The following is a 13980-nucleotide window of genomic DNA, read 5'->3' on the forward strand; positions in this document are numbered from 1 at the left end:
AGGCTTGTTTCAGAGCTCGGCTTGTTGCAGAGAGAGGAGTCGGCAGAAGAGATATTTATCTCAAGGCCGCCATGATGCAGGCAGGCGGTTTCAAATAAATCTTATTATAACAGAGCAAATGTATATGGTTCGCTATGTATGTATGTATGTATGTATGTTTACATGCGACGAAAACGTCTTCTTCGTCTTCAACTTAAATTACCACCCTCTTACTTAACCCTCTTACTTAACCCTCTTAATTGCGTTAAGACTGCTGAGACCCCTCAGACCTTTGACGACCCTTTAATTCCCCCAAGACCCTTCAGACCACCAAGACCCCCAAAGACCCAACATACCCTGAAGACCCCCAAAGACCCAAAACACCCCAAAGACCCAAAATACCCTTCAGGGCCCTGAGGCTCAAAAAGACCCTGAATACCCAAAAACCCAAAATACCCCAAAGACCCAAAACACCCCGACGACCCAAAACACCCCGAAGACCCAAAACACCCCGAAGACCCAAAACACCCCGAAGACCCAAAACACCCTGAAGACCCAAAACACCCCGAAGACCCAAAACACCCCAAATACCAAAAACACCCCAAAACACCCAAAAGACCCTGAAGGCCCAAAAAGCCCCTGAAGACCCCGCATACCCAAAAGCCTCTGAAGACACCAAAGACCCAAAAGACCCTGAAGACTCAAAAACACCTCAAAGACCCAAAATACCCTTAAAGGCCCAGCAGATCCTGAAGACCCAAATGGCCCTGAAGACCCAAAACACCATGAAGACCCAAAAGACACCGAAATGGTAAAATATGCCAATCCCCTCTGAAACGATGTCCGCACGCCGAGTCACGCTAGTATCTAAAAAAGAGCAGAGGAAGAGCACTACAAATAGGGAAAGACTGAGAGATATTTGGGAGGGAAGAGAAGGGGTCACATTGAGGAGATGTTGCTCTGAAAGCCGCCATGATGCAGGCATGCAGCTTCAGATAAATATCTCGAAAAGAGCAGAGGAAGAGCATTGCAAGTAGGGAAAGGCTGTGAGATATTTGGGAGGGAAGAGAAGGGGTCACATTGAGGAGATGTTGCTCTAAAAGCCGCCATGATGCAGGCATGCAGCTTCAGATAAATATCTCGAAAAGAGCAGAGGAAGAGCATTGCAAGTAGGGAAAGGCTGTGAGATATTTGGGAGGGAAGAGAAGGGGTCACATTGAGGAGATGTTGCTCTGAAAGCCGCCATGATGCAGGCATGCAGCTTCAGATAAATATCTGGAAAAGAGCAGAGGAAGAGCACCACAAGTAGAGAAACATTGACAGATATTTAGGAAGGGAGAAACCGGGTCAAATTCAGGAGATGTGTGTAAAAGCAGGATGATGCAGGCAGGTGGCTTCAGAAAACGATCTGGAAAAGAGCAGAGGAAGAGCAACAGATGGGAAAGTCATTTATCAAGGATTGAAGATCAGGTTTAACAGCTGTCAGAAAATGGATGGTTTAAAAATGGAAAATTGAAATGGTTTAAATTAAATGGAATGTTAAATTATCAGGTTTACTAGCTCTGAATGCAAAGAATCGCGCACCTTGGCATCTCGCAGCGTGGCACCTCACACGTTGAAATCTCGCAGCATGTGTTACGTGGTCCCCTCGGTGAATACCGGGTCTCGGTGACCCCCGGACCGTGAGAGGAACTTCGCCAGAAAGTTGTATTATATATGCGCTTTCGCCACGCAATCCATATGAATTCCACCCAAGAGAAAACTGATGTTCAAGGATATATTTCAATGGTAATGATACCATACAATTTCAATGATACAACCACGGAGATTTTCCCCGAGCAATCAACAACAAACAACCATCAACAATTCCCAATCCACAATCAATTCCCTATATGATTAAGATGGCCATCTTATATATGTGTGTCCCCTTCTGTACTCACGACCCCCTTTTGGTCTCTGCCCCTCACAATGTCTCTGGGCCCCTCCTGACCAAGATGCTGGTCGGTGTCGCCGCACTCGGGCGGTTGAACGAACCCCGGGTGGACGTGTTTCCACCGGGCAGGTATCGTACCAGGCACCGCGGCTGCAGCCCCTCGTGGCCACGCGAAGCGGGTACGGTAAAGCAAGCCAAAAGCCCCACGCCGCTTGCAAGGCGTGTTAGGCCCCAACGTGCGACCCGAACGCGTCTTTTTAGACGGTGCCGCGAACGGTGCCAGACGCGGGGTCGATGCACGGCCCCACGTCAACTTGACGTCTCCACTGGGTAGGTACACGTCCCGGTAACTCCTCTCGCCAGACGGGCTTCGGAACGCCGCTTTTCCACGCGGCGCAAGGTCGATCCCACCTTTCGTCGGAGCCGGGCGAGGAAGAAGAATACTCGTCGCTTTTCTTCCTCGTGTCTTTTTCTCTTCCGTTTCCGGTCACTTCCGTTTCCGGACTCTTTTCAGAAGGGCTCCTGACCCTCCAACCACAACAACCCTTAATCTATTACACATGGATAAGCAAAGACCTGAATGGTAATTCACATACATTCACATAAATATGTAACACATGGCACCTCACACGTTGAAATCTTGCAGCATGGCACCTCACACGTTGAAATCTCGCAGCATGGCACCTCACACGTTGAAATCTTGCAGCATTGCATCTCGCTGATACAATCTCACAGCAGGCTTACATGGTTGGTTTTCCAGATACTGCCAGAAAAGGTGATGTTGATTCAATCTGGGAACATTTCAAAACTATAACGGCACTCAGCAGAGAGCAAACCTCCGCCAGGTGAACAGTTTACGTTTTGTATCCCAGAGTAGACCAGAAAATCACAATACAGAATCGCATTTAATCAAAATCATCCATCCACAACTTTTTGAGGTATTCTGCTATGTATCGTTTTTGGCAATGGTGAAGTCACTTTAAAATTATACAAGCTGGATGTTCGCCAATTTTGAATCGATTCTTCCTTGTCACACACCCAACCTCTCCACCAAGTTTCATCCAAATCCATCCATAAGTTTTTGAGATATCCTGCTATATGTTGGTTTTAGCCCTATCTCTCAATGGTGAAGAATCACTTAAAAAATTAAACAATTCTCATATCCAAATCCATATTCAGATCTTGACCAATTTTGAATCGATTAATCCTTCTCACACACACAACCTCTCTACCGAATCTCGTCCGAATCCGTCCACTACTTTTTGAGATATCTTGTTCACAAACAAACAAGAAGACGTCATGCAGAGCACAATACTTGCAAAATCCACCCCCCCTATTGTCCCAAAAAGGTTGCCATTAATCCAGCAAATTGTCCATTTAATCAACATTAAAATTGATAATCTTGATCAACGCTAGGGTCAATAGGATGAAAAGTGACTTTTTCAGATGAAAATTGATGATTTTAGAAGTTTGACCTCGAGTTGACCTTTGACTTTTGACCTTAAAATAGTTTATTTCCCAATTCAGTGAGGCACTATGCAAATGCTGTTAAATTTTCAAGTCAATCGGATGAAAATTGACAGGGTTTCAGATGAAAATTGATGGTTTTGGAAGTTAAGTTTGACCTAGAGCTGACCTTTGACCTTTTGACCACAAAAATATTTATTGACTCAATGTGCAAATGCTGTACAAGTTTCAAGTCAATCGTATGAAAATTGATGGGTTTTAAGATGAAAATTTATGATTTTGGAAGTTTGACCATGAGTTGACCTTTGACCTCAAAATGTTTGTTTTCCAATTAATGACTCAATGTGCAAATGCTGTTCAATTTTCAAGTCAATCGGATGAAAAATGGCGATTTTAGTTGGAAAGATTCTGTTGAAAAAAAACAGAAAAGAAAACATATCTGCACTTATTTTATCAAAAAATGCTTCATTCCCAATAACATCTCTCATAGATATCCATATTAATAAACTCCTTTCTGATGTATAAAGTCCTGTCTCCTTCAGCCACCCTCATAGCTTTGAACAACCTGGAATCAAACTCGTAGCCCCACACTGGACATTCTCTATGGCAGCCACGTCCTTCCTCAGATGTGGTGACCAAAACTTTGCACAATATTCCAGGTAAAGCCTCACTAAATTCCTGCACAGTGCCAACCCTACCTCTGTTTGTGATATATTCCTCAGCAAATACAACTTGAAATACCATTAGCTTTACATATAGCTGCCTGTCTGCTTACTGCTTCCCCCTCAATCTTCTACCTCTCCTAGATCCTCCTCCTGTATTCCATGCTCCAGGACTGCCCCTTCATTATCTATAGAATAATACGCTTGTTTGTCCGTCGCATGTGACCAGATCCTCAGCTCTGGTGGATGTTTGTGAGGGACATACGAGATCCTCAGCTCGTACATACACTGAACAGCAATAGAAACGTCACTTCATAAAAACAATTCCTTAACATTTCCCGTAGAAATATCAATGCATTTCGTTTAGATATCTCATTATTTACATTCGTCTGTATCTAAATTTAATCCTAACTACCGACAGTGGTGCACACGTGGATAAAAACAGGTCACCAAAACCCGGGCAAAAAAATGACTGGTACAAAGTCGTGCATGATTCCCATGGAAATCAAAATGCACGTGCGTCTCCTTGTGACTTTCCCTATAAAAGGCACCCCAAAACATGTGTTCATCATTCGTGTTTCGATGCCAGCGCCATGCCCAGATTTACGAGGATTCAGAGAGACCAGGCTATTGGAAGATTGCATCCTGGACAGACTGCACGAATGGTTGTCAATGCTTTCCATGTCAACGTGAGATCCATATACAGGTTGCAGGAATGATACTAGGCCTCCAACAGCACCGATGACCGCCCACGCAGTGGCAGACCGAGGGTAACAACACCATGAGAGGATTGACATATTGTGCGTCATCACATCCAAGATCGCTTTACCAGGGCTACAGAAACTGCAAGACAAACAGTTGGAACCCACCAGAGACACATTAGTGGTGATACAGTCCGTCGACGTTTGAAGAACAGGGATGTCCGTTGTCACAGGCCGTATCGTGGCCCCATTCTTACAGTTCGACACTGCCGTGACCGACTACAGTGGGCCACACAGCATCAAAATTGGCGTTACCAGCAGTGGAGAACCGTTCTTTTCTCAGCCGAAAGCCGATACTGTGTTTCCACGGCAGATGGCAGAGTGAGAGTTTGGCGTAGACGTGGGGAACGCTACTCAGATGACTGTGTGATGGAAAGAGACTCGTGGGGTGGTCCAAACATCATGGTATGGGATGCTATTGCTCTCAATCACAAAGTCGGTCCTGTGGTGTTCCAGAATATTAGTCCAGGAAGAGGCAATGGTGTCACAGCTGCTCGCTACATCGATCAAGTCCTCAGACCTCACATTGTGCCACATTTTGGACGTCACGGAAATCATGTCTTCCAGCAGGACAACGCCCGTGCCCACACTGCCAGAGCAACAAGGGACTTCCGCAACAGAATGGCATCCAAACCATGCACTGGCCTGCGCCCAACCCCGATATAAACCCGATAGAGCACTTGTGGGACGAGGGTCAAAGAAGACTGAATGACGTTCGACCAAGGCCGACAACTGCAGCTCAACTCAGTCAGGCGTTTCTCAGAGTGTGGGCCCAAGTGACAAATGCCTTCATCAACCGATTAATCTCCTCCATGTACAGACGATGTATGGCTGTCATCAACGCTCACCGAGGTCACACAAGATACTGATTTTGACCTCCCGTGTTCTCACCTGGTCTTGTGTTTTTCTTATTCAGAACATTTCACATTATTGTTTGAACTGTGGTGACCATACCTGCAATGTTTCATGTTGATCCGAAATCTCAATTCGTGTTGATCATGACTTGAAAATAAAGACTCCAAAATATTGATTCTGACTGACGTTTCTTTTGCTGTTCAGTATACATACATACATACACTGGACGGATCAAGCGCTCCACTTGTTGATTTATGATGTCATAATGAAGGCTCTTAATGCAGATTTGAATCTTCACAAAAATCTAATCAATTGGTTCTTGTCACAAACCAAATTTGTCCACCAAGTTTCACTCGAATTCATCAAACGTTTTGAAATATCCTGTTCACAACCAAACAGACAACCACACAGGGATGAGCATTTAACCTCCTCCCACCTTCGGTGGCAGAGGTAACAGATCTGTAATAATAAAAGAGAGTGTGTGTTCATCAGTCTGTCAGTGTGTGTGTCTCCTCCATAACTCCAAAACCATGAAACCTAGTGGCCCCAAACTTTGATTGCATTCTTGTCGAACTCCATGGTAGTGCATGAATGAAAAATGGGTGTTTGGATGTGTTTAAACACCCCTTTTTGAAGATAATTTACACTAAAACTAGAAACAGTCTTATTTTTGGCCAACCTGTGTTCGGCTTGCTTAGCTCAGGGTCTCAAATCCACCATTTTTTCCGCACAGCTAAAAAATGCCTTGCCTCAGAACATGTCCGTTTCTGTACAATAAAGCTTCATATCTATGAATTGCAATATCGCTGAACTTCATAACTACGATTCACTGTATTCCTGTATACATCACAATGCTCATAAATGCCAGTGTTTGTGCCTTTATTTAATTTCCGCACATGTTTTACATCTAACATGCGATAAACTTGAGAATCTTTTCACCTGAACTCCATTTCAAATTTTTAATTGACTTTAGCAGCATTTCCGACTCCTAAAAAACTGTGCATTTGTCCTAAAAAAGTAGTTCAACATATTTATACTCAGCCCTCGAAGTTTATAGACTAGACAGATTTATGGAAAAAGGCCATGTATGAGCTTCTCGGTGCATTTTTGGGTAAGAGTTGGGAAGCTCACTTTTTAACATAACTAGGGTATGCTGAATTAGATTAACCCGGTTCCCAAGCCGAATTTTGAGTTGTTATTTTTGAGTTTTGAATAAACTGCTGAAGAACTTGGGCATTGGTGAACTCACAGAGGAGACAATCAAATCTGCAGAAGCGTTCATCTGCAGAATGCATAATGTGCACAGAGCAACCTCTGTTGATTCAGCACGACATATGTTGTTCTCCAAGACTGGTAAACCAGAAGCAATGTCACCGACAGGTGATGCTCTTCATTTCTATTTGATGCAAGTACACTTTCAAGCCATGGTATGGAGAAATGCTCATTGTGCCATACCTGACCTTCCTGCACCTGTGGAAATGGGATGGAAACGTGCTGATTCAGGACTAGAGCCTATTCTGATGTCACTGAGTCCAATCCCAGAAAGTTGCCTCGAGATGATTTGTTGTGCATGCCAGAAGCAATGCAAGACTCGATGCTGCAAATGTCGCTATTCAGAATTGAGGTGCACATCAATGTGTGCCTGGCAGCAACAGAGTGATGATCAGACCCCTTGTATGAATTTGATGTAGTTTGGCAAAACAACATGTGTGACATTCCTGAATGTTTGTGCTTCATGGCCATGTATACTTAATTTTAGAATAAATGGTTGTATGAAACATTGTCTTATTAAAACCATTTCCCATTTTATAGTGTCCAATTTCATTATCAGATTGAATGTCTCTTTCAATATGTCGCCAACCATAATATAGACAAGACGGGTTTATGAAAAAAGGCCATGCATAAGCTTCAAGGTGCACTTTGGGATAAAAGTTGTAAAGTTAAAGTAAAAGAGGTTAATATGATATACAGTGCGTATCAAAAAAAAGGTAATCCAAATTCAAGGGGTTAATATGCAAAGGTTATTTAGTTTGACAATTTACATGTGGTTTACCAATTATGAGGAGATCCTCAGCTTTCCATTGATGCCTTTCATGCATCATTGCTGTCACACATGACCGAGTAGATGTTCATTGAAAATGACGTTCAAATTGCATTTTGACAAGTTTGGCTAATCGGTGCAAGACAGTTTGAAATGGACACATTACTTGTCGACTGCCAAGTTGATTATGTAAAATTTTTAAGCTGGTCTGGTAATCGTCGGTTGCGTCATCCTTTGTTTAAGATGGGTATTTAAGATGGGCCTACAGTGTATGGGTTTAGAGACAGTCTGAGTCATTCAAAAGATGGTTCAACTTACGACTGAACAGCGGACCTTCGTGGTTACAACCTTTCACCAAACTGGAAGTTTGCAGCAAACTCTTGATACGTTCAGGGAACGTTTCCCAGAACGAGAGCCTCCAGCAGCCAAAACCATCTGGGCGAATGTTAGAAAATACCAAGAGCATGGCACTAGCCTCAACCGCAACGAGGAGAAAAGCTGGTAGGAGGCGCACTGGGCGATCGGAAATGAACATTGCAGCAGTAACGCAGCACGTTTTGGAGCATCCTAGGGATACCAGTGCAAGACGAAATGGGACAGGATTGCCTTCAACAACATTCAACCGAATCACAAGACTGGACCTCCACCAACATCCATATCGGATTCACATCCGGCATCAACCTACGCCAGGGGATTTTTCCAGGAGGCTGGTGCTTGCCGGATGGTTGATAGCACGTTGCGAAGCAGATGTCAATTTCCTGTGGTATCTTGTTATCGGCGACGAAGCTGCTTTCGCCATGGACGGCAAGGTCAATACCCATAATGTTCTTGAATATGCACCGACAGGACAACCCCCAGAATTTAATTTTGACACCAACATGAATCGACAAAAGTGGACTGTTTGGTTGGGACTTTGTGGAAGTGGTTAGGTGATCGGACCATTTTTCTTTCAAAGGAATGTCAATGGTAACAGGTATCTGCAGATGATCAATGACTAAGTTTTAACGCAGCTGGAGGAGAACTTTGAGCGACAGGTTCGTGGTGTCTTCAGATATCTCTGGTGGGCCCAAGACGGCGCCCCAGCACATCGTCTTATCGCTGTCCGAGATCAACTGAGGGAACTCTTTGGAGACCGAGTCATCGCCCTCAACCATGCAGTGGAATGGCCACCAAGTTCACCTGACCTCGCACCATGTGATTATTTCCTTTGGGGACATTCAAAGAACAAGGTGTTCGTAACTCCTCCCCGTGATCTTGACGAATTGCAGGGCCATATTCGACATGAAATGGATGCCTTGCGCAATGACCCGGCTATGGTGAGACGAGCAGTTCAGGGTATGCTCCGCCGCTATGAGCTTTGTGTTGAAAGGGGAGGTGGACATGTTGAAGGTGTGGGTGCATAAAGGCCAATCATTCCTGAGAAAAGTTCACATCTGATGTTCATTTTGCACCAATTATCCTGACTTGCATCGATTAGCCAAACTTGCAAAAATGCGATTTGAACATGACATTTTCAATGAACATTTACTCGGTCATGTGTGACAGCAATGATGCATGGAAGGCGTTTTTTTTTTTTTGTTGTTTTTTTTGTATACAGAATCGAGGCTCGTGAAAGAGCTAACATTTATCACACAAACAAATCAAACAGACAAACAAAATATATAAAAAGAGGGAGCGGTAGACAAGATGGGGAGAGAAGGGGAAGCACACAAACACAACATTTGAGAGCAGGGACATCGGGAGATGTGTGGGAGGGAGAGGGCTTGGGGGGGGGGGTGCGTGGGAAGGGGGGGGGGGGGGAGAAGTATAAAACACAAGGACACCAAGGACTTCCAGGAAAGAAGTTGGTATTTCAAAAAAGTGTATTTGGGGTGAAATTAGCAGGGGTAGAAAAGATCAAGGTTTTGGATGGGGGAAGATAAGAGATGGTGGTGAACAGCTGTTTTAAAGACCTGGAGGGAGGAGTGGGATTGAAGAGAGTGAGGGAGTTTGTTCCAGAGGCAGGAGAAAAGAGAAATTTAGGAGTGAAGGTGAGCAGAGAGTCTTGATTTTGGCAGTTTAACCAAAAGAGGGTTGCAGGCAGATCTTGTGTGACCTGTAGGAATATTTGGGGGACAGAGCCCAGAGAGAGCTGGGGGGGGGCAAGGCCGGAGAGGAGTCGGTAGTAGACGGAAAGACCACCAACCTGCCTGCGGTGAGTGAGTGAAAGGCCCTCGGAGTTAGCTTCATCGCGGGAGATTCCAATGATTCTGAACGCTTTGGTTTCAACAGCGTGAAGACGAGCTAGGTGTGAGTCAGGAGCACCAGCCCAGAGGGGAGAGCAGTATTCCATTGAGCTGCGGATGAAAGCCTTGTATGTGGTGAGGATCTCATGTGTGCCAAGGAAGGACTTCGCACGATGGAGGATGCCCAGTCGGCGACTGGCTTTGGAGGCCAGATTTGAAATGTGGTTTTCCCAGGAAAGATCATGGCAGATAGTGAGACCCAAAAGCTTGAGTGACAGAACTTATTGGAGAGGATTATTCAGAAAGTGGATGGGAGGGTTGTCCAGTCGGTCTTTTCGGAGAGACATCGTAAGAGTGTGAGATTTGTCAGGATTGAAAGACATGTTCCACTTGTTTGCCCAGTCTGTGGTTTTGTCCAGGTCTGCAGAGAGTGAGGAGGCTGCAGACTGCCGATCTGAGGGATGAGGTATGGAGCGACACAGAGTAGAGTCATCAGCAAAGAGATAGAGAGGATTTTCAAGAGAGTCAGAGAGATCATTGATGAAGACCAGAAAAAGCACAGGGCCCAGAACACTGCCTTGGGGAACTCCAGCCTGAACAGGAAGAGGAGATGAGAGAAACCCATTCAGGGCCACACGTTGACTATGACTAGAGAGGACGTCCGCCAGCCATGCATGGAGATTTCCATGGATACCAAAGGAGGAGAGTTGGGTGAGCAGAGTGGGGTGCCAGACCATATCGAAGGCACGTGATATGTCAAGGGAGACAGCTCTAATTTCCTGTTTGGCATTGAGGACCTCCATCCATTGTTTAGAAAGCAGAAGCAGCACGCCCAGAGTGAATGACCTGGTCTGAAACCAAATTGATGATCAGAGATCAAGCCATTGGAGAAGAGGAAAGATTTCATATCCGGAGCAATGATGGATTCCATGACTTTGCTGATAATTGGGAGAAAGCTGATTGGTCTGTAGTTGCTAGGATCTGTTTTTGCACCTTTTTTGTGCAAGGTGGTGATGTTGGCTGATTTCCAAGCAGATGGCAGATGACCTTGAGCAAAAGAGAGGGTGAAGAGAACAGAGAGAGGGAGTGAAAGAGCGGAAAAACATGATTTTAGGACCTGTGGGCTGATGCCGTCAGGTCCAGTTGCAGAATCAGAGTCGAGGGTTGACAGAAACGTTTCCACCTTGTCAGGAGGAAAGGACACGGAGTCCAGGAGCAGCTGGGTATGACTGGGTACGGTGGGTACAGAGAGGGATGGGTTTGGGACACAAGATTTAGAGGCAAACACAGAGTTGAGGCATTCAGCTTTTTCACGTGCGGAGTCAGCTGTGTATCCGTTTGAGGTGAGGGAGGGGATGGAGAGGGAACAAACACCAGAAACAGATTTGACCAGACGCCACCAGGATTTGGAAGAGGGAGGCAGATAAGAGAGTTCGGTCTTGAGAACGGAGAGATATTGTTTCCTGGCTCTCCTGAGGGTGGACACACACTTGTTTCGGGCTTTGTGAAAGGAAATGAGATTTCCTTCCGTTGGATTTGCTTTCCAGGAGACGAAGGCATGTTGTTTCTGGGCAACAGCCTCACCACAAGATTCCGTGTACGATGGATGGGAGGAAGGGTATGACAACTGAAGACGAGATGGGATAAATCTGTGCATGAGATTGAGCAATTTACTTTGGAAGAATTCCCAGGATGAGTTGATGTCAGAGGCGGTAGAGATGGGAGACCAGTCCAGATGATAAGCTGTATCAATGGAAAGCTGAGGATCTCCTCTTAATTAGTAAACCACATGTAAATTGTCAAAATAAATAACCTTTGCATAATAACTCCTTGAATTTGGATTACCTTTTTTTTTATACGCACTGTATAAATGCTTGTGCAAATAAATTGTCCAAAAATGGCAATTTGGCGGCCATTTTGTTTATGCTAATTAGAAGGTCAAAAACTCATACTTCGGCTTGGGAACCGGGTTAGTCGAATTCAGCATACCCTAATTATGTTAAAAAGTAAGGTTCCCAACTTTTACCCAAAAATGCACCTGACATTCACATTTCTCAGAGATCCGTCTCGTCTATGAGATGTTTAATTCACCAATAAGGTCATTCAATGTTTTAACATTACAATTAGTTGTGTGCTCGGGATGGTGAGCACACACACAGCACATTCAGCAACTCATGGAGTTGTGGCCCAGATTGGGTGGTTACTGGTTAGAGTAAACACAAAGGCGTAGTGATGGTGGGGCGACGGGACATGGATGAGGTGCCAAATGACATTCTCCCCCACCCCCTCCCCCCATTTCGTTGTATATAAATTACAATACAACAGACTTGTGAGAGCATGAGACGTCACTTAAAGAACTGTGGTACGTTTTACGTTACTTTGTGCTAAATGACAAAGTGCTATAGCGATGTTTACAAACTCTTTCCAACCGGGTTAACAATTTTCGTAATTACTAATCACCCCCACACAGTAAACAAGTGAATCCTCTTGGATTGCGCTGAGGTTCGGGCATGGAATTTCTAGGAGGAAGTATAATTTGTATGCAATGAAAGTACATGTAATATGGGATCGAGTAAGATCGAGTAAGCTTCACCAGTGCGCGTGCGCGAATTTGCGAATTTACGTCACTTCGGCAGCGAGAAGGCGTTCCCCAACACGAACCAATCAGGAACTGCCACGCCCACTTATATGATCTCCGAATTCCTGTCCTGTGACAGGAATTAGCGTTACACTGGCTGGAAGTCAATCGCTAAAGGCGCTTCCTTAGCGCCAATAAATCCGTGTTAGTAATTACGGGGCTGTTGGCTGCATAAATCTCTTATCTAATTGTTTTGTGAATCTTCGTGTGTGTGTGTGTGTGTGTGTGTGTGTGTGTGTGTGTGTGTGTGTGTGTGTGTGTGTGTGTGTGTGTGTGTGTGTGTGTGTGTGTGTGTGTGTGTGTGTCCTCTATTACGAGCCTTCGGACATATGCAGTGATGATAAAAAGTAGAAAAAGAGAACCTCATTAAACAAATAACACAGGAAAAAAAGTTTTTACACGACTTTTTTTTTGTGCCCTACTTTTTTACTCTACTTTCTAACAAACAAACTAAACTCTACTTTTTGAAAAACTACTTCCGTCGTTGGCAGAAGTACCGTAATTAAGAAAATACACATCTATAACAGCTTTACAGATGGTTGTAGTGGGGAGGAAATAAATAAATAAATAATGCCTTATGAATGCGGAGGCGCACACGCCATCCCCAAGGAAATATGCTGCCCTCAAATTTTGAGTGCATCATCCTACAGATGGAAAAAGTTTCAAAATATTAACACATGACAAGATGAACCTGATGAACAAAATAGAGAATTTCTTTGGTTGTTCTTTAAAACCATTTTGCCATTTGTCAACACAGTTGTGGTTTGTCTTATTAAATTCACCATTCGAAATATATATTATAATATATGTATTTATAAACTGAACATCAAAATAAACTTATCCCTTTCACTTTTTGAAATGTGCAGCTTTACAAACACGTTTCTTCAATTGTAATGGCTGATTATGTAACAGGAACTTCACTTCAATCACCTGGTTGATCAACAATGGCATGCTTGAGTGATTCTGTATCGGGATCTTTCCCTTTAAATAATGACCCTCATAATGAAATCCTTCAGTTCTCGTGGTTAGACATTCATTTACTGCTGTCTATAGTCACTCAATAGGCTTCTGACAGGGAAAACAACAAGAAATTCAGATGCCACGCCTGATTTTATCTGAACAACGTTTATGGGCAATTGGGATGCTTGAGGCAGGTGTAAGCCAGCGAACAATTGCTCAACGTCTTGGTTGCCCACAGCCTGCAATCGACATCTTGCATCGAGGAGATCAACGGCTGTCTATTAACGGCTGTCTATCGGCAAATGCCCATTCAAGGCTTGCAGGAGGAGTGGGACAGACTTCCCCAGGACCGCATCAGACGCATGGTACAGAGCATGCGTCGGAGGTGTACAGCCTGCATCACAGCTCAGGGAGGACACACACGATATTGAGGACTGCTGTCATTTTGTCCTTGACTGT

General features: G+C 44.4%; 2 protein-coding genes across 26 annotated transcripts in view; one reads left to right on the forward strand and one right to left on the reverse strand.

The window, feature by feature from the left end:
- Nucleotides 1–13980, reverse strand: part of LOC137424777 (uncharacterized) — a 675237-nt gene that overhangs the window by 363188 nt on the left and 298069 nt on the right. The gene's annotated exons all lie outside the window — the stretch shown is intronic.
- LOC137424790 (cytosolic 10-formyltetrahydrofolate dehydrogenase-like) overlaps nucleotides 1–13980 on the forward strand; it is a 256540-nt gene that overhangs the window by 130123 nt on the left and 112437 nt on the right. For 3 of the 25 annotated variants that reach the window (XM_078775946.1, XM_078775944.1, XM_078775947.1), the window contains exons 7-8: nucleotides 3922–4038; nucleotides 4186–5832. The exons of 17 other annotated variants lie outside the window; for them this stretch is intronic. In XM_078775946.1, the coding sequence (XP_078632072.1) occupies nucleotides 3922–3933 (12 nt within the window). In that variant the 3' untranslated portion in view covers nucleotides 3934–4038; nucleotides 4186–5832. Of the gene's footprint in view, nucleotides 1–2; nucleotides 114–3921; nucleotides 4039–4185; nucleotides 5833–7037; nucleotides 7465–13980 lie in introns of those variants that run through there. 5 more of the 25 variants (XM_078775941.1, XM_078775949.1, XM_078775945.1 and 2 more) reach the window with 4 other exon arrangements.

Source organism: Myxine glutinosa, chromosome 4 (genome assembly GCF_964187855.1).
Source record: "Myxine glutinosa chromosome 4, kmMyxGlut1.1, whole genome shotgun sequence".
NCBI lineage: Eukaryota > Metazoa > Chordata > Myxini > Myxiniformes > Myxinidae > Myxine > Myxine glutinosa.